The following is a 21,007-nucleotide window of genomic DNA, read 5'->3' as shown; positions in this document are numbered from 1 at the left end:
AGGGGCTTGTGGCCACAAGGCACAGATTACACAGAGACAAATCATAAATACCATCTGGAAAGAAAGGAGAGGGGAAGAATTCAACACATAGAAACACAGTACTTGCTGTGCCTTGCTGGTGTGGCCCATGCAGATGACCTCAGTGCAGACCCAATGACCTGAGGATACCACCATCACTATTTGGTTCAGCCTTCCTGCCAGTTCACAAGTTTGTTTCCAACCTCCTGCACACAATGCCTGCTATTTGAAGAAGACACAGCACAGCATCCACAAAATCCGTCATGCAAAGGCCCTTCAAGCTGCCCCTTCACCACAAGACCTACCAGCACTCCGATTCAGCTGGGTGCTGTATGAGCACCAAACCGTGTGCTACCAGACAGCAGCTATGATCACTATGCTGCAAGCTCCAGGAGCAGCTCCCAGCACACACATCCACCCGAAGAGCACACCATGCTGAGAGGAAACAAAGGAGTTCCTGCCTTCTCAGGGCTGGGAGGGCCCAGGGGCGCACAGGCAGCCAGCAGGTTGGCACTGCGGATGAGGGGAGGAGCAGAGGTCACCTGAAAAGTACAACAGTTCAGGATGCAGAGGCTGGCTAGCTGCTGAGACCTGCTTGTACAAATAGCATGGCATAACGCTGCGCTGCTCACGTGTATTACAACTTCCTAGCATCCCAGGGCTGCATCCCCTCCCTGACAGGAGGCACAGAGCATCGGCTCCTCCTCCAAATGCAACAGGGAAACCTCATCACATGGGTAAGCACAGGAAGAATTGAGATTTCGCTGTCAGTTTTCCATTCCTCTTTCCATCTCATGAGAGATTGTGGCAGGGAGGGCTGAGACCTGAGTTTCAGAGCTACCTTCTTCATCTCAGAGGGAAACAAATCACAATCCCTGCTGCACAAAAGGCAGACAGAAAGCACCCACAGCTCAGCAGATCAGTGCACAACCAGGTAGTTTGCAGTGCTAGGCGGGCACAGCTGGCATTGATTTGATACCACTAATGACTCTGCTGTTTCATTAAGTGGTTCAGAGCCAGCTTTCACCTGAACATTATATCTACTGAGCTACCAAGCTGACAGCAGTGGAAAGGCTGGACAACACTCTGCTTAAAATTAAATAAAAAAGAAAGCAGAAAAGAGAATCCTGCCTGCATCCGTGGGAAGAAAGCCTCATCTTCCGTTTGACAGCCAACAGAAACGACTGTCTTGGTGCTAGGGGTCCAGGTCTGGGGAGAAGAGTGCCTAGGATCTTCAGAAGGAGGGGTGCCCACAACAGAGAGCTCATGATAATCAGCATCAGAAGCTTCCCACTGGAAAAGTGGCTGGGGAGCCAAGCGGAAGGAATAGGAGGAGACTGGACACGGAGCTGAGGTAGCTAGTGCATGGGAGGGCTGAGCTGGTACATGAGAGGGAGAAGCATTAGCAGGGACTGTCTTCACAGCTTCATTGGAAGGTTGGAGCGGAGGAGAGGCTGAAACAGAGACTGTCCTCCTTCGAGGGTGTGGGGATTCTGGAGGGAATACTACCTAGAAAGACAGGGAAGAAAAGTGAGTAAATCCAAAGAGGAAGCAACAAGCACCTCCTGCAACAGGAAGGCTGGAAGCACAGACCAGTGAGTAATGATCTTTGCTGCCTCGTGCTCTCCCTCCTGCTCTTCTGAACCTCCCTGGTTTACATCAGAGCACAACTGGGACATCAACCTCACTGCCACACAGTGAAGCAAAGCAAGTAAGGACAGAGGCCTCTGGTGGTTACCATCTTTATCCAAGGGGAAAAAAGCAGCAAAGAACCAAGGGACAGGGAAAAAAGAGAAGGGAACCAGAAAGTTTGCTTCTCTGTGTAGCTCTAAGGAAGAGCACCATCTTACACCCAGAACTTCCTGCACAGGCACGTACTGGGAAAGACAAGGCATCCTCTCTGACAAGCCTCCCAGAAGGGTTTTCAAACAATACCCACACGGGTATTTGATATGCAATAGCAGCAGATTGCCCAAAAAGATACCATTACCAGCACCCTTAGATATCACTCCAATTCTTAAACATGAACTAGGAACTGAGAGCCAGTTTAGTTTTTAGGTCAGAAGAAGCTGAGAAGGGGGAGTTAGTTCTTCATTCCATGTTGTTTAAGGTGTAACCTAACATACACCTCCACAAAATGCTGTCTAGACAGAGGAACATGCTTGAATTTCCCAGAAGTTCCCAGAAGGAAGTTCCCCTCACTTTCTACCTTCTCTATTTGCTGTCCACCATTTTGCTCTTCCCCCTGGGGTCGGGCAGTGATAATGACCCCCTCTGTCAGCCAGCCATCCTGGCTTTTTCGCTCCTCCTGTTCCTGTTTAGCAACTCCCAGTCTGTCCTGCAGCTCTTCAATCAAGCGATCTTGGGACTCAGTCTTGTGAAATATTGCAGGACCTAGTTTACGCCTTGGAGAGAGGTCACGACTCATTGGATGCACATTGGAGGTTTCTTTTGTCCTCTTGATTAAAGACTTAATCTAGATGAAAAAGGCAATAGTGTCAGCACAGAAAAGAGTAAGAGCAAGCCTCAAGATACAACAGCACAAACTCAAGCCATTAGTGACAAATGTATGCAGGAAGAGTGATTACATTAATTCCACAATGCCAAAATCCTTCTTGGCACACTCCAGAACAGTGACTCAGTGCAAGGAAAAACTCTGTAAGGATAACCACTGTAGCCAAAAATAACTATCTAGAAAAGGAAGGGAAAGATTACCCAGCAGAAAGCCAAGATACGAGGTGCAGCACAACCATTCCACTGAGCATTAAAGAAACTTCAGCATCACAAAGAAACACGGCAGACTTTCAGTGTTTGCCCTTTACAAGCACAAGACTCTTGGTCTGGTGCACAAAGCGTACATCCAGAGCTGGAAGGAACACTAACAGGTCCAACAACAAGACCTAAAAAGGCAGAGGGACATCCTCCAGAGGAGTGAATCAGCCCTTTAACTTTTCAGAGGCCTTTATGGACTAAGCATCTGTCTTATTCCATTTAAGGAATAAAAACCCATTTCACTGGGCAGTCCCTACACTCTGCCATGTTCTGTGCTGCTGACCGACCTGCAGAACAGACCACAGGACAAAGCAGAGGACTTAAAGCCTCCATGACATGCAGCTGTCAGTAACGCTGCTCAGCACCACATGCTGTTAGTGTGGGTGGGCCCAGGCACACTCACACCACACACAAAACGTTAGTGCAGTTAGGACAGCCCTAGCTAGGGCTCATCCTCCTCCCACATTCGTTCAGCGCCTGCCTGGCCTGATGCAGAAATCCTTTCAATGGGTGGTTTGGAGAGGCACGGCAAATCCCATTCAGCTTTCCGAGTTTTTTCAGGAGATTCTGGAGCAACTGCAGAGCTTCTGATCTGCTCATTTTCTCCATCTTTTCCAGCTTTGTTCATGTTAGCAGTACCTGCCTTTCTGGGGGTTTTCTCTCTGCCCTGCCTCTTCTTGACCAGCTCAGGACAGCCACCTACTTGGATTTCAGGTGATACTTCAGCCTTTTGCTCCTCTCCTCGCTCCACAGCGACGCCCAACTGTTTTTCAGTGTCTGGGAAGTCACCCCACTGATCCGGGGCCACAACAGAAGGGTCACACACAGGACTCAAAACGCTGTCACCCTTTCTGTGTACTTCTGGTACATGCTCAGATAGCTCCAGGGCCCACAGCTCATCTAAAGCTGCTTTCACACTTCTGCCCTGAGAAGGAAGAGCTGAATTATCCCTGAACACTCCCTGCTGATCCAATTCTTTAGCTGCCTGCTCTTTCCCTTGACCACCTATGCCAGTGTTTGAAATTGAGACACTTGAGAGTTTGGGGTCACTTCCCTGCTCCTTTTTCTCACGCTCTTTTGCCAGCTCCAGGCCCCGTGCCTCCACCTTAACAGATCTACACAGAAGCTCAGCCCTGGGCACAGCCTGGGAAGTCCTCCTGGAAGAGTCAGGCTTTCCAGTCAGCCTCACTGAACTTGCAGAAGCCATCTGCTCCCCACGAGTAGCAGAAACAGAAGAGACACGTGGAGGGGGCACAGGGACCATTTGTGGCAAAGAGGGTACACGTGGCAGAGTGGCACACTGCCCTGAAGCAGGCCACACTACAGTGCTACTGCCTTCCTCAGCACAGAGAACTGCTGAGGGGGAAGCTGCTGGCACTGCCACATCCCCGCTGTGCCTGACAGAAGGGCATTTGGAAGGGGATAGCACTGTTAAACTGGGAGGAATGCTGCTGGAGTCTGCATCTGCTGAATCGGGAACCGGTTCTAGGGAGGGTTCAGGAATCAGAGACATAGTCTGTAAAAAGGAGAGAGAAGAAAGAAGGAGAAAAAAAAAAAAGATAGATAAGAAATAAGAAACAGAGGGCAGAAAAAAAGGAAGCGTGGTATAAAGTGTTATAACAATTGTGATCTCCAAATCAGGAGCCGTGTTGACCCCGAGCCTTACATCAGAGAAACAGGAATGAGAACAGGGTAGCAAAGAGGAGAATCAATGTGACATTGTGCTGATCTTTGCATGAGATCACAGGATACGAAGCTGAACAGCCATCGAGATCGTTTTTCTCTGCCACCCTCTTACGTAACACCTCATGTGTTCACCTGCAGTGTGATGGGGGCACGCAGCAGCTGCCAGGAAGCCAGCTACAAGCCCAGGAATGTCTGCACTGTGAGTGAAGGTCACATTAGCAACTTACTCATACTCAGCTATGTACATTCTATATTTCAAAGCTGAAAAAAAATAAAAGACAATCGATGAATAGAACAAACCATGACATTTTCTTCTCGATGCACTAACAACGCGCTCCAGTTGCCTGAGTTCACAGCAATGAAAACAAAGCCCCAGGGCATGCACAACAAAAGCAGATGACGTGGGCTTTGTTCTACTCACAAAATCAATCTCACCTTGGACATGATATACAGTGAATCACAACAGATTTGCCAGTCATTCCATGCCCTTTTAAGCTTTGCTTAGATTGCCAGATCAACCTCTTCTACTTAGGTCACAATCTCCACATTTCAATGGTAACAAGATCAGTATTCATTTTAATCCAAAATATACCCTAATAAGAGTGACTGATACCAAGTTTTTGGTTCTCCTTGGCTCAGAGGGTGTTTAAAAGAAAATAAGAATCACGGATCCTCCTTTTCCTGTTTTCAGTGGTTCCTGGCTGAGCCTTAGGAGACAATCTGGCATTATACCTTTTTTTTCCAAAGAGAGAAAAATCAGAACATTGCCTTAGCCAAGTTCACACAGTAGGTCAAACTAAGGCCAACGCAGAACCCTTGTCATTTTTAAAAACCTATCCAAAGATCTCCAAATCCAACAGATATCAAGATATGCTCTGATTCTTCACTGTGTTTTTTGAAAAAGCTTTAAGAAGTTAGACGCTCACATCCTAATGTAGCAACAGCTCAGTCTTCACTTACCTGTATGGGGACTTGTCATGAATAAAAGGAAAAAATTAACCAGAACACAAACATCATCTGCCAATAGTAGGAAGAGACAGATATCTGCAGGTGACCTAAGCAGCTCCCAGGCCAAGGGGTCAGGAGCCAGCAAGCACACACACTGGTGAAGTCCCCAAGTAGTGCCATGGAGAGGCATCTTAGAAAGCAATAGCGGACTGCAATTAATGTTGCTCCTCATTTCCAGGAGCAAATCAAGATGAAAAGAACCAGCAAGTACATTAATTAGTTAAAATAAAAAGGGAATTTCCTCATATTGCCCTCCTCCCTGTATTTTGCCTAACGTGGACATACCTGTACAAGTAAATGGGTGTAATACTATAGCTCACTTACTCAGTTTCCAGACTTTCTAAAACAGTCAGCTGTTTGCAAGGCAAGCCTGTCATTTTGCTCAGAAGCAAATATTTCCAGCATACTAAAAACATACTAACTCCAAATTAAGAGCAAGGGCTAAATACACAAGTGACATAACAGTTAACCACGAGCAGCACAATGTGCAGTCAGCTGGCGTCACATTACACAGAAATGTCAGAGGCAAAAGAACCAAGTGCATTAAGTAATCTCAGTGCTGATGAGCTAGATAACCAAAATCAAATGGATTCTGTAAGCAAAGAGAACAAGCAACTCATTAAAGTGAGCAAGAGATGATAAAAGGGTAATGTATCAGTCTGTAATAGCATCTGTTACACTTGGCTATGACAGAAGTTAAACACTGGTGCTGCCACCTCTCCCACTGCCATCCACTGGGGCCTGTAGTTGTACCAGCCACCAACTCCAGCTAATTACATACTGCACTTCGTTCCTCTGTCCTTTTTCTTGCAACCACACACAAGTCTGGCACGTGAATGACAGCTTTTTCTTTTTCACCCTTGGGAAAGACCCCACTTCTCCCCCTTACACCCTGTCAATGGTACAGCTTAGATCATTTTTACAGAGAAGTCAGCACCACCCATTGGCACAAATAGGGGAGGTAAAAACAAAGAAAAAGGACTGGAAGGAAAATGAAAAACAGGAAAAAGTAAAGTAGCTGTTCAAAAGCAGCCAGTGACAATAATAATAGAAGAGAAACTATTACAGAAATCGTGTTGCTGGTTCTGTAGGGAAAAACATTTAGACAGACGAGCTCAATGCCTTTCAAAAACCCTAACACTGCATTTATAAATCTTGAGATCCTGTTGCATTTCAGGTTGCTTTTAGAGTTCAAGCAGAAAAGAAGCCAGGAAGGAGGGCAGTGTTACAGAAAGCATCTAGCCTCGTTCATGCAGTTTTTATTGGAGTTGCACAAAACAAAAAGGCCTGCTTTGGGCAAGGACGTCCCCTGCTGCCAAAGCTCACCAAGGTGCAAAGGCTGGTGGCAGCAACCACACCTTGAGCTTGTTTTCTGAGCCCTGATAAAGCAGCAGGAGGCCCTGGCACTGACAGCACGCAGAAGCAGCGAGGCAGGGTACGCTGCCAGCAGCACAGGTGGGAACTCTCTCCAGCTTCACAACAGCACAATTTTTCAACTGCATGGAACAGATACTTGCTGATAGCCTGCTCTCTGCCCTAGGACCTAATATGGAAAAAGAAAAGCGCCAGTAAGGCATCACTATTTTCAGTGACTAAATACGTACTAAATTAAGTCCAGAGAAAACAGCGAGTTGCTCCTTGAGTCTCACAAAGTCAAGTATGTGAGTCACAGACTGCAGACTTGAATTAAAGCCAATAAGTACAGGGCAAGCAAAGTCCCGAGGAGCATGCAGCCTTCTCAGCTATCTACATCTTCTCAGAAAACATTGCTCAGCTCTGACTGCCTCGGGACCAAATTCATGGTAGGAGATGGAGGTTATCACAAGCAAGAAACACCACCAAGCACTTGCAGATTCTTCCATATGAGGAAAATGTAAGAGAGTTTGGAACCTTTGTAGGATTACAAAGCAGACTTGCACGTGTATGTAAGAAAGGCACACCCAACAATGACAACATATTAGGTATTTGCTTCTCCACCTCTCTCAGAACAAATTCAAGGGAATAATTCAGCAATGCTGTAAGCAAACAAGCTGAAAGTAGAGAGAGGAAAATTATTTTGCTATGACTGTGGGTAGATGAACCATGAAAATAAACTCCACAGTTAACCACCTAGTGTAAAAAGGATAGTATACCTAATTGAATAGAAACGTGTGCATTTGTAAAATATCTACATACACAGAGAAGTGCTTGATGCTCCACTGGCAAGTTATTCCTCCACTTCTTCTATTATGGGAATTTTTTTGTGTGTCACTTGTGACTGAAGTAGCAGTTCTTTTCCAACACAATACACTGATTTGCAAACAAGATCCTGAATAGTGTTTGCCATCCTTCACCCACACGAGCTCAGTCTTTAATCCTATTTGGAGCTGAATAATTGATATTGTTTTAAAATTGAAACCCTTGAAGTTTTCAGCTGCTTGATGCAAAGGTTTCAATGCTCATACCACATGCCTTTAGGCCCCAAATACCCTCCTCAGGAAAGCACAAAGTATAAGCACTCTGCAGCAGAGGGTCAGCCCATGGAACAGAAGAGCCTGGCCCCCGTCATGGAGCAGAGTGGTGCTGTCTTATGCTCCCCTACTTCTCGTTCAGTTGCAGCACAGCAAAATAATTCACCCTGCAGCGAGCAGTAACTAAGCTCATTATCTTTGCCAAATGCAGACAAAGTGCAGAATGGATGGAAAAACAGATCTAGAATTCCCTTACCCACACCAGCGACAGGAAACTATCGCAGTCAAGAACCTATAGCAGCACAAATACCACCAAAGGAAGTTCCACAAGGCGAGAGGTAAAGCAGGCATTCAGGAAATCAGTTAAGGTCAGCAGATGTGGCCAACATGCAAGAGCCTGAGTGTGGGAAGGGACAAAATGAGGTGCGAGCTGTCAAGATAAAGCACCTTAAAGTCAGAGAGGGACGCCATCAGCTCATCCAGTTCTCGTGTGGCTGAAGAAGCAGAGATACGGGTCTGCTGCTGACTGGCGGTGACACGCTGGGGGCTGCTCACCTCCCCTTGGCTCACAGTGATTGCAGGGCTGATGAAAATAAAATATATTTATTTTTAAAGAGTGCATCTAGGCCTGGGGGAGAGCTCCTAGACTGAAAGCTTCACCGGCCCCTCTAAACAAGCACAGCGTGGCAAGTGTCATCAGCACTGCTCGCCCTAGCCAGCCCTCCCACAGATCCAGCTTCTGCAACACACACAGGTCCTGTCTCTCTGCCAAGTCTAACATGAGTGCACATGCTCATACATCCATCCATTAACGAACAGATCATGACCAAACACTCATTTGGCCAGACAGCTATAAACCTGAGTTTAAAAAAAAATGTGCCACTAGTAACACAACTCAAGTATTCTTTCATCCAGGAAGAGCTGCAGCAGATAGAAGAGCATGAGCATCTTCAAGTGCCTGCTTGACTTCCCACTCTACAGCCAAGGCACATCTACCTGTCACTGTCCCACAACACTCCCTATTCCCATAACAGCCTGCCCAACCCCACTGCATCCACCAAAACACTACTTACACCGGGCTTGGCACAGAGCTCTCCAACTCATCCAGCAGGCTCTCCACACTGGGACGCACATCTTCGATCCCACGCCCACCATTTCGCTTTGGTTTTTCTTTTGTAGGGGGTGCAGCCTTTCCCCCTGCAGAGCTGCTGCTCTCTGGGACGACATAGTGAGGTCCAGTCACATTGGGCAGTGATGGGCTTCTGCTGACTTCATCTTTAGAACAGAGGAGCAGAGTTGTTCAGACACATAGGCCCATGTATACACGTAAACGAGAGAAAAGAGCAACATGCAGCCCAGAAACCCTGTGAAATCTCCATCTTTGAGAATATTTAGAACTTAAGTGCACAAGGACCTACGCAACATAATCTAATTTTGAAATTGTGAAGTTAGAGTCATTTCTAAAGTTGGCTCAGCATAGCTGAACCTCAGTAGATCCTATGCATATTAAAGGAATCTTTGTTAAGGGCTGGAGTCATCTTCCTCAGCAAGGATGCTGGAAGGAAGAAGCAGGCTGCTACTTTGGGAAGTAAGCTATTTACTAACACCAAATATCTTGCTATTCACTAACACCAAATGTCTTGCTACTCCTTACCTGCTGGGAAGCCACTGGGGGGATTATGTTGAACAGCATTCAGTTCCAGGAGAAGCCTGTCCAGTTCCGAGAGGTTGCTGCCCAGAGAGGTGCTGGTCATTGTGGGAGATGGTTCTGCAGACTTCTGCTTGTTTGGGAAGCTAGAGATAAAAGAGAATTGTAAAACTTCTGCTTTAAGACACAGCAGAACGATGGAGGGAAACTTCGATATTAAGTTCACAGAGTTTACACAGGTCCTGTGTTCTTTTCAGGCTGGGGCTTTTAGCTCTCTGGAGAAAGCTGTGTGCTTTGTGAAATGACTATCACCACACCTGCTGTTTAGCCACATCTTCATTTGCCAATTGCAAAGAAATAGCACTGATAGACAGGGGCTCAGATCTCAGGACTCTGTGTTGCACTGTCCTACAGCAAAGAGTTAACTGTCTACAGATCCAAGCTGCACAGAACAGCAGCAGAACCATTAGCTGGCACACAGGAAAAGGGCCTGTTTCTGCTGACAGCACACCGAGCAGCAAAAACCTCTCCTCTGAAGCAAGGAATGCAGGGCCAGCGCAGAATGGAGAAGAGGTGAAGTACAAAACTCAAGCTACCAAAGCTACCAAAAGCAGCAAATTTAGTGTCCCGCAAAAGGCTGCCATGAGGTCTCTTTTCAAGTCCTCAAACCTTTACTTTGATGAATTCTAACCAATTTATAAGTAATCTGAAAGCATTTTCCACGGTGTTCAACACACAAGCCTTTAGAGAGGCTTACCTACACACGAGTATATATAAAGCACTGCCTGTAGTTACAGCTTATGCTATAAGGGAGATCCCACTTAGCCATGCTCAACTGCAAAGTGTTTCAAAGCAAAACAGTACCAGTGCAATGATCTGTACAGCAACTACACTAATAACAATCGACCCACTGTCAATAGCAGGGAAATAATTTTCTCCTAGTTTTATTAACAGACAAATAACTTTCAATGCTTTAGAAATTCTTATTCGATCAAAGATACTTCCCAAATCCAAAATGGGAATTTGTCTTGTGCACACATCCAGCCTTCTGCTCAGAAAGTTAATTCATAACAGGTTGAGCACTGTCATACCTATAGCACTAGTGACAATTATGGAACTTCATAAAGGCAGTTATTATCCTTCTCTTCAGATTGAAAACAAAGTCCACAAATGCAATCTGAGAAGGACATACTTCATCTTGGCTTGAACACACAAGCTCCAATTCACACAAGAACCAGACCATGCCAGAGCCTTTTACAGGAGGATTCAGGTCCCTAATTATCTTGATTTTGTACTAATTGCATGCAGCCCTCTGAAAAATCGCAATTACTGCCTCCATTGAGCCATCTCTGGATACGTCTGGTTCTACCCTGTAGTAGTTCTGGTTGCAAGCAGCTTTCAGCTCAGTATGAAGATCTAAGCATAGTTAGAACATGACAGGAGAGCAACACTCATCCCCACACCTATAGAAAGGTACCCGGGACAGAGTTCATCACAGGGGACCATCAGAGATGGAGCTATGGCAGCTTCTTCCTCTCTCACCCCCTTGTTAGCAGGAAGGTCTGTCTCACCACATAGGCCATCCATGCAACCTCTCAGTGCAATAACAGCTGTCCATTAGTGTAATATAATTAGTAACTGGTAATGTCAGAAGTACTGACAGAAGTTTTAAAGCTTTCATGAAGAAATTTAAATGTACTTGAAAATCCAAATAATTGCACATCCTGCTAGGTGATGGTTACTGCATTCCTTGAGACAACTGACTTAAAGGCCATCCACTTCCTAAAGAACTGTGGAGCTGCTTAACAGGGAGACAGATTTGTCACTGGTCTCTGAATTGTATCCCTCAACACAACCCAGATCCTGATGGATCCTCAAACTTCTTCCACAGCTGAGCAAACTGAAGGCCCAGGTCAACACTTTAAGTGAATATAAAAGCCTCTTACAAATGAGGTAATATAAACCAACACAGGGAACAGAAAATATACAGGAAGTGCAGCATGTGTTTCCAGTTTCAGAAGGCAGCCTGAGCCACAGCAGGCCCTACCTGCGAGTCAGGCTTCTCTCTTAGCAGGGACAAGGTACCTGTAGACGTGTTCCTCCTCACTGGCACGGGGAGAAGGGGAGCTGAGCCCGTCTCTAGGAACAGAGGCACTGGAGCTTTTGGCACTGGAGCTGTATATCGGAGACTGGGACTGAGGCTGTGGAAATAAAATTTGCATTGGAAACAGGGAACGCAACAAGAATATACGCACTGTATTGCAACCCCACATACTGCAGGAGCAAGTACAGCAGCAAAAACCTGTTACATAGCCCACCCAGCCCCCATCAGATCCCCCTACACCAGGAACAACTGTTTTCCACTTGCCTCAGATTTGCCTATGAGTCGCAGACCTGAGCTGGAAAGTCCCAGCCTGCTTCCTACAGGCTACAGGACAGACGACTAACCCTAATCCCATCACACTACCACTTTGCTGGAGCAACAACTATGGGTTTTGAGGTCTTTTCTGCTACTTTCCTCCCCTCATTTTCCCAGTCATCCAAAGCCAAAAGTCATCCTCCCTTCTTGCTGTTTCCTCCCCTCATCTAGTCCCAACAAACCACGCACACACTCTCCCCACCTCCATCAGCACATGCTTACTTGCTGGTGGGCGTATCTGGATACGCTGGGTTGCCACTGGTCCAAGGGGTCAATCACAGTGCCATTTAGGGCCTCACTGGAAGGTGGTGGAGGCACCGGTGGTGGCACAGCAATCTCCTGGTACGTGTGGTTTCCAGTTGGGTAGGAGTAAGGCGTTTCCTCTGTTAGAAACACTGGTCGCTTAGAGATATGCGAGGTGGTGGATTCCAGGTCTGCCAGTAAGGCGTCTGCAGGAATGAAAAGAAAATTAAAACACACAGTATTGTGAAATCCCAGACAACAGCTTCTTTTGCCTTGTTCACAATATCCACATCAGAAAGTCTTGAGGAAGTTTTCATCTAAGGTGATGTACCAAATGTGCTGCGAGTTGCTGCTGCACCTCGGACTTCCAGTACAAAGAAAAGGCTCGGAGGTATCAGAGCAGTCAGAAAAACTGTGTCAGCCTCAGATCTTTGTCTTAAATGGAAAACCATGCAATAACTGCGACCTGCAGTCACACAGCGTGCGCTTTGCAGAAAAGCAGCCTAGGAGAAACCTGCCTAGAGATAGACTTGCAACAGGATATTGACACAGGCTAATTACAGGCCCCACATCATCATGGAGTCATTTAACGTGGCTGCAGGCGCTGCTTTTTGCAGGAAACAAGATCTCGGGAGGGGTTTTCTCCAGAGCTGAAGGCACTGCAAGAAGCATGCAGCTTTCAAATGAGTGTATCACCACGGCAGAAGGAAGACGTGCTTCAGCTTTCTTAAGAAGAATACTCTGCACATATCACACAGTTAATGAGCTTCCAGAGCCTGCCAGGTAAATGCAATTTCTTCTCCTGGAAACAATTAGCTTGCTGGGTGGAGCCTGCTCACAGATTCCTGAAGAGAAGAAAAAACTTCCACTCGCTAGAAGCACCAGCGCTCGTGCCAGGCAGAGGAACCCATGACATAAGGTTAGCACCTCTCAAATCTTAAAGCAGGAAAAAATACACTCCCTCAATAGCAGGAGGAGAAAACCCACCTTTCGCCTTCCTGGATTTCCTCCTGCAAACTACTCTCCACCCATTCCAAGCCCTGTACTGATCTGCTGTGACTCACAGGCAAATCCCAGCTTGCTGGGTTTTCTGTCCTGCGATCCCACCCCGCTGAGCCGACTGCAGACCAGGGTGGGGGAAACTCCTGCGAACAACTGCAGGTCTGCACTGCACACACTCCAACAGAAAGCCTCGCTGGCCGCCTGCCCAGCTCTCCAGCGAGCTCAAGCACACACTCTTTAAGGCCATTAGAGAGGAGCCGAGCTGCTGGGGACAGCAGCGCTCTCCATGACAAGAGCATCATCACATACCTGGCAGGACCCTGTGGCGACATGCAGTTCAGCCAGACACCAGCGACACGACTTGGGCAAAGCTGGAGGAGAGGCTGTGGGAATGCCCCTGCCTTGTGCACAGACCCAGCTGTCACAGCAGTGTCGGAGTGCAGGAGCTGCCCTTCCCCCATGCACAACATGGAACTCAACTCCCAGATTGTGGGGCTGAGGGCTGAATCCAGGCGGAGGGACCCAGCAGCTTCCTGCAGGCAGGGTGGCAGGGAGCTGAAGTGACCAGGAGGCAGCAGAACAGGAGCTGAACCAGCTCATCCTAATGGCTGCCTACCAGCTCCCAGGGGCTGGCACCCGCCAGCCCAAAACCACTTCCTCAGTGCAGCCAAGGCACTTAGCAAGCCTCCAAAAAAATATATTAAAGGGTCAAATGGAGGACAGCATCATCACATTACAACACAGGAAGGTACTGCTTTTATATTCAACTCTTCCACAAAGCAAAGCATCATAAGAGAAAAGACCAAAAAAATAAAAAATAAAAAGAGCATTTCTGCCTGCAGATAACAAATTCGCTATTAGCAAATTAAATACTGAGTTAAATTAACTCCACACACCTTTCATTTAGCCAGAAAGATGCTCCAAAATCATTTAAACCAAAGGCATCTTCCCAGAGGGACCAAAATAGCCCAGGAGCAGATTCTCCTAAGGGATACAGCTTGCTGCAGCTGGGGAAGAATGAGTTTGATCTTCTTTTAAGCAAAAGAACAGCTGGTGGATTCCAAGTGAAAGGCACAGACATACCTCAGGAGAACGCTGAAGAGCTGCAGGTTTTTCAGCCTGGTCCTGTGGCTGGAGGTTTTGTGCACACAACCTCCAACCCAAGTGCTACCCAAGAAGGTGTGGCTTTTGCTTCTCCCCACCAATGACAAAAGCAAATCAAACCGTACCAGGAAGTAAAAATCTCATGAGGTTGTATGGCTCATCCAGCCCCGTGCGGGGACCCAAGTCATTTTTCCACCCTCCACCCCCAGCCCTCCCTGCAGGACAGACAGATGTAACCATCTCTCCACACAGTTCGCCTCCTCAGCTCAGCACCCTCTGCTGAATGGTTCCTTGGGCAGAAATGTAGCCTTTTTTTTTTTTTTTTTAACTAATGGCACAGAAGGGAGCTCAGCTAAATGGAGTGGTTTATTCCAGCAAGTCTGCAGACGAGGGGTCTGGCAATGCCAGGAGCACTCAGCTCTCAGACAGCGAAGGAGTTAAGGAGACACTGCAGTTTAATGATTAACTTCCCCCATTCCCTCCCCCTTCCCGACTTGAGCAAACAAGGCAGAACTGAGGAACAGGAAGCAGAGGGAGGAGAAAAGGCTGGAGAGGAATCACGTAGTTGGAGGGTTACTGCAACTGCACTCAACTTCCCAACTGATGCCACGGCAGCTCCAGGAATGCATGCACACCTCGCTTTCCCTTTGGCACAGGATCCCCCACTCTCTTTGCTCACCCCGTGTTCTGCAAAGCCCCTCTCCCTGTGCTCACCTGCCTGATGTGCCCAGAGCCCGGTTGTTCCTCCCTGAGCTCGCTGGCAGGATGGAGGGAAGCTCTTCCCCACCCACACCCATCCCCATTTCTGTTTCTAGCCACACGTGTCCTTTCCTGGATCAGTTCCAATTATCAGAACATAACATGAGGCAAGGGAAGGAGCTAAGAAGGGAGTTCTACTGATGGAAAAAAAAAAGAGCCATTGCTCCCTATCTTTCTTTCACAAAAGGGACCTCAGGGACCAGGCAGCCCTAACTTGGATGACTGTAACAAAGGTGCTGTGCCTTGTGCAGCGCTGTCACTGCAGAGACTGCTCCACAAATAGAAATATTCAATTCTTAAACAGAAATATTAAAGGCTCTATTGATTTCTCAGCTAATGAAGTGCTCCTTCCCAAGGCGACTCCGTGGCACAGGGCTGCAGGAGGCGTCCATCAGCTGCTTGGTGCTAGACAGCCCATAGGGCAGAGCAGAATGGAGCAGTGCAGCTGTCAGAAGGCACCACCACAGCCTGTAAGGATGGAGCTGGAACCCCCGCGTGGCAGCTGCTGGCTTGGCACTGATGCACCTCACCTGGTCACCTACAGCCTGCCCCTGCTTTCGGCCCACTGAAGCCTTGTGTCAGCACTTCTGCACTAAGGAGGGGGGGTGTGGAAGAACAAGGGACACTCGATATCAACAGAGCTACTGCTGCATCACTGCAGTCACAAAGCCTCAGCTCACCATGTGCTGCATCCCTGGAGGTGTTCACGGCCAGATTGGATGGGGCCCTGGGCAGCCTGGTCTGGCATTAAATGGGGAGGTTGGTGGCCCTGGCTGTGGCAGGGGGTTGGAGCTTCATGATCCTTGAGGTCCCTTCCAACCCTGGCCATTCTGTGATTCTGTGCACACAGAGCACCTCAGGGCACACCACGTCTTGGCACTGCTCAGCACGGCACCCTGCAGATGTGGGAGAGGCACAGAAGAAGAGTTTTCTTACCTCCACCACAAGCCCCAAAGCTTGCACACAGAAGGGAAATCACACTCCACCAGAGGGTTGCCCAGCCCACATCCTGCCTGCTGTGGGAGCTGCATTCACCTTCAAGTAACATTTCGATGCTGTGTTTCATGGGGAGGCGGGACAGTTAAAGAGTGATATCATGATTGATAATTTACTACTAAACAGCACTCTGAGACATCTAGAAGTCTGGGTACGTTTGACTCTCCCTTGTGCAAGAAAAGTCATTATTATCTACAGGGTTCTTGGGATCCTGGCCTTCCAATCCCACACTGCAGATGCATTAGGTACGGATGAGTGGCTCCTAAAACCGACTGCACTGCTGCCAGTCTTATCAAAGCCCTGCCCATCCTTCAGCCTGGGACTGAAACTGCAGCACGACACGCTCTGCAATGTTAGAGGATGGAGGAAAACTTAGCTGATGTCCAGTGCATTGAACTCTCCACAGAAAAACCCTCACATCAAGACGACCAGCAAGATGAAAGAGCACGGCAGTACCTTAGGGGAAGTCCCACCCACCAGTTCAAGTCGCACTGAGAAGAGCACTTATCTCTAGAGGCACCCTGCATGTCCCTGTGCACACCTCATGCATTCTCAGCACAGGATCCTGAACCATCCCTGCATGCCAGCACTTGCTGTCCTCTGAATGCTCTGAACCATGTGCAGCCCCAGGGTACATTCCTCGGTTTCATCTGATAAAGAGCAGTAATGCCCACCTGGGGTCACAGCACAGCCTTGAGGCAGAGAACTGACAGCTAACAGGGGACCCTTTGTACTGATGAACACAGCAACTCCCTTCTCTATAAATCTGAGCTGCACTCAGCCCTGCTTAATAGATGGTAAGGTGGTTAGAAAAGATATTGACACACATCTTCCTGTGTGCAAAGCATGTTGTTGGGGCACTCCCCCCCGTGCCTTCCATGCACATCAGAAATGCTCCCAGACTGAGGTGGCACAGCAGTGCAGAACACATCACAAACCACTGCATAACAAGGCACTGACACATTCCCATCTGCCCATCAGCAACAGGTAAATTTGCTTCTCCTTATTAAAGAGAAGCCTTCCATACTGAGTGTCCAGCATGACTCCAGGCTCAGAGGGCTGGAAACACACGAACCTCAGCACGAAGATACCAGCATTAGTGCCACAAGAGAGAAAACCACCTGGGCTTTCCACATGGAGTTCATGGCTGAAGATGAGCCATTAAGCCATGCTGGCACTGCACACTGGAGCATCACCAGTGCAGCAAGCAGATCAAAAGGATGGTGGTCACACTTTCTTCCTCTTCCTATCTGCTGGGAAGGAAACAGACACGCAGCTGAGGCAAGATGCTTCCAGTGCTCCACATATCAGCCTTCCACGTTCAGCAGCTGAAAGCCTCTTATGCACACCCATCAAACCACACACTGCTCTGCTTCAAACAAGAGACATCTGGAAAGCAAGCAATGCTAGAGATGGGATTCTTCACCCGGCCACCACATGGAGCCCGTGCTGCAGCGTTCAGACATAGTCCCACCTCCCAGCATCACCCTGCCACGTGTCCCTGACAGCCCAGGCACGGCACACCAGGATATCAGGGTGAGATGTGTGAGCACGTGCTGCAACACTTCACCCAGCACAGTGCAGTGCAGGTGGCTGCAGCTCTGCCATTCCTCCCCCATACAACCAGAGTCACGCCACGTTCCCCTAGGTTAGGCAGCAGATTTGCCACTGACTTGGCAAATGGAAATAGAAAGCAAAATAGCTGCAATTACTGGTGTAAATGAGGACATGGACTACGTGTCATAGTTGCATCCCTCAGCGTAAGACCAACTGCAGATCCCCATATGCAGAATAACAAACCATTCTCCAGCCAGTTTTTCTTAATAGCTTAAGATGCTGAATTCAGGTCCTAGATTTCTGCTGTTGCCTTAAAGAGAATGAAGGGAACTGCACCTTCAGAACCAAACCCTGAGCTCCCACATTCATCCGAGCAGCCTCTTTGCAAAATCCTGGAATCCAAACATGAAAAATCTCCTTAGGTTCAAACAAGTCTTCCCTTGCTCAGCTCCAGCAAAGCCAGCTCACATACAGGGAGACAGCTCAGGGCGGTAACCCAACCCCTGGCAAGACAGATTTACATTGTGAGTAACTGCAAAGGAATGGGGAGCTTGGGTATATTTATCCTGCTAAATGGCCTTTCAGAAGAAACATGTGCAATGCTCAAAGCTGCATCCCAAGGACTTGCTGGAGCCTTGCTGCACAACTTCTCGCTGCCTTCAGGCGTCAGTGGGAGCCCCAGAACTGCAACGCTGTTGTCGGCAATCTCCTTTTCAGTGGTAAATTTGACTTAGTGAAACAGAGGAGAACTGTAAGAAATTGGACAAACATGAACAGGTGAATATGGGCATTAACTTCCAGGTAAAAAATGTAGTGGTAGGTTCTTACGGCGTTATATCCTAAACCAATGTTTTTAAATGAAAAAAGGATCAGAAGCTAAAAGAGCAATAAAATCCAAGGCTACATTCAGAATGAGACCTGAAAAACTGGATGTGCAGAGAGATGCTCTTCAAATCCTGGCATTCACTAACTCACATCAATAGGAAGCATGGAAAACAGGCCAGTTTACTCTCTAAATCATTTTTGGAAGGAGACATTTTAAAGTTTTCCCAACTATAATCCTAACACAGAGGATGGTTAACATCCAGGATACACAGCAACCCTCAGCTCTCCTGTCAAGCGGGGTCAGATTGTTATTAAGACAGAAAAATCCAATGCATGGGAGGTAAGTCATTCGCCAGCCCTAACAACTGCAGGACTGCCTGCACCAAGCAGCCACCAGTATTTATAATTCCCACTGCTGGGACCCACCCAGAGGAAATTCAGATGACATGGCTGAAAAACCACTCCACTATTTGTCATGTATGCCAGTGGCTGGCGCTTACTGCTCCTCATCAAGCTATCAGAGCAAGCTGTGCCTGGGACACAGAGCTGAATAAGAGGAACGTCTGGACTGGTATCAATACATGGCATGGGCAGCTCCAACAGAAAGCAACAGGTGAAAATCCCTGAAGCTTCACTATTCCCTGAAGCTAACGTTTCCCCTTAGAAGTAAGGGTGGATGGCAAAGGCACCCAAGGCTCCACAAGAGCTCATACTGTGACAGACAGAGCTGCTTCCAGCATCACCTGGTGGTGGCCACCACAAATCCCACCCATGCTCCGACCAGAACACAGCCAAACCCACCAGCCTTCCCCAGAACAGCAGCCCACACATGCAGCTCTATTTCAACATTTGCTGGTAGTGGTCAAAGACTCCGTGCTGCATGTGGTCAGTACAACCAGCTGCAGCAGTGGCTGTAGCTTCCTGTCCCAAACGCTGAGCCCCACGGTGGAGAGTCTGACCCAGGGCTTGTGGCCAGCTAACGTGCACTGCCACCACCCCAAGCACAGGGCTGCAGGGGTGTGCAAATACAGCCCGTCCAACACTATTTTGGTAGCTGTCTGTTGGCTCTCTGCACATTTGGGGTTTGAGGATGAGTTCAAGCCCCGCAGGCCGTAGCTGTAGCTTACGGCAGGGCGTGCAGCCTCACACTGTCCCTCAGTCACAGTCAGACACTTCCCCATCAACCCAGCCTCCCAGCCTGCAGAAGTTATTCCTTTTAGATAAACTCACTCCATTCTTGGAAGCCCATCCCCAGCCACTCTGCGACTAAAGCAGCTCTTAGAAAACATTTTAAAGAGAGTGACGCCAAAATTCAGCCCTTCTCTAAACTGACAGAATAAACAGTCTGGTTGAGGCAGGAAATATAGTACCTCCATCTACCAAACTCTGGCCAGAGCACAAATTGAAATCCAGTTCCATCCAGCTGAAAGAAATCCCCCATCCTCCTGTCCCATTCCCGTAATTATCCTGTGCCTCCAACTCAGACCACAAAAACTGCAGCCTGAAAAGAGAACAATGATCAGACAAACTGCAATGCTCCCAAATTCAGGAGATGTCCCTCACCACTACCAACCACTACCACTGACACGGGCTTTGCAGCCCCACAGGACTCCAGCATGGCTACAGTATGTACAGCCTGACTGGTGCTGCTCTGCTCACACCAAGTGTGTACCACAGTGCTTAAGCAGTAGCTTCTGACACAGACAACCCCCTCTCATAAAACTGTGAAGGAAAGTCAACTCAGCATGCTACAAGAGAAGGCATTAAGTGAGCTTGCACCTGCTACAGGATCCTTCTGAGGGGCGGAGGTGAGAGAGCAACTCGTGCTTGTCCTGAGAAAACACAGAGGTCAGCACAAGATCCTTCCTGTAACCCACCACAGTACTTCCTTCCAAATTAACAGAAGCATTTCACCGTGCCGTGCAACTGCTCAGTAACCTCTGCAATGGGGCAGTGCCAGCATGCTGATGGAGCCAGCCAGCATCACGAGGACAGCCTGCTTCTGTGCAGCCAGCCACGAGGCTTCCAAGGGCACAGGCACTGCTGAGGGCAGCCAGCAGCCTGCAGGAGGCACCAGAAGCCCCAGGGATTCAGGGTTCCACACCTGGAGGGAGCAGCCCCGATGCCACAGGCTGGGAAACTCTTCCAACCAACGGGTTGGCAGGAAGGTAACCTCACCTCACCCAGACCAAAGGGCATGGGATCATCATTGCAGCGGGCAGGCTGACAGACACAGCAACCGCCTTGAAGATCTGTGTCAGCACAGTTTCAACACAAATCCACACTGTTCCCTGGCCTACAGTCTTGTGTGAAGGAACCACAACAGATTTTCCTGTAGAAACAGAATTTTTCCATTTAGTTCTTGAACAGTAAATGAGACCCCAGCTCAGGGGAGAGAAGTGAAACAGCACCCACAAGAGGAACTCACAGTCATTCTGCCTTCCTTTGACCTCTATAGAAAAACCTGCACATCCCTTTTGCTATCTCAGAACGCTCCTGAGGTGTTTCACATCATCTTCA

General features: G+C 48.1%; 1 protein-coding gene across 10 annotated transcripts in view; it reads right to left on the bottom strand.

Annotated features, from left to right (window-relative positions):
* Positions 1 to 21,007, bottom strand: part of PXN (paxillin) — a 41,051-nt gene that overhangs the window by 6,682 nt on the left and 13,362 nt on the right. For 3 of the 10 annotated variants that reach the window (XM_085238679.1, XM_010720474.4, XM_010720471.2), the window contains exons 2-10: positions 12,224 to 12,450; positions 11,668 to 11,783; positions 9,589 to 9,728; positions 9,008 to 9,209; positions 8,382 to 8,517; positions 3,272 to 4,306; positions 2,228 to 2,494; positions 1,150 to 1,527; positions 480 to 560 (exon numbers count right to left, since the gene is read on the bottom strand). In XM_085238679.1, coding sequence (XP_085094805.1) covers positions 480 to 560; positions 1,150 to 1,527; positions 2,228 to 2,494; positions 3,272 to 4,306; positions 8,382 to 8,517; positions 9,008 to 9,209; positions 9,589 to 9,728; positions 11,668 to 11,783; positions 12,224 to 12,450 — 2,582 coding nt within the window. Of the gene's footprint in view, positions 1 to 479; positions 561 to 1,149; positions 1,528 to 2,227; positions 2,495 to 3,271; positions 4,307 to 8,381; positions 8,518 to 9,007; positions 9,210 to 9,588; positions 9,729 to 11,667; positions 11,784 to 12,223; positions 12,451 to 12,575; positions 13,100 to 13,231; positions 13,417 to 14,142; positions 14,168 to 14,329; positions 14,485 to 21,007 lie in introns of those variants that run through there. The other 7 variants (XM_010720473.4, XM_010720472.3, XM_085238680.1 and 4 more) reach the window with 7 other exon arrangements.

The sequence above is a fragment of the Meleagris gallopavo genome, chromosome 17, assembly GCF_905368555.1.
Source record: "Meleagris gallopavo chromosome 17, MGAL_WU_HG_1.1, whole genome shotgun sequence".
Taxonomy (NCBI): Eukaryota; Metazoa; Chordata; class Aves; order Galliformes; family Phasianidae; genus Meleagris; species Meleagris gallopavo.
The sequence above is the reverse complement of the archived record's forward strand: the minus strand, read 5'-3'. Positions and strand labels throughout refer to the sequence as shown.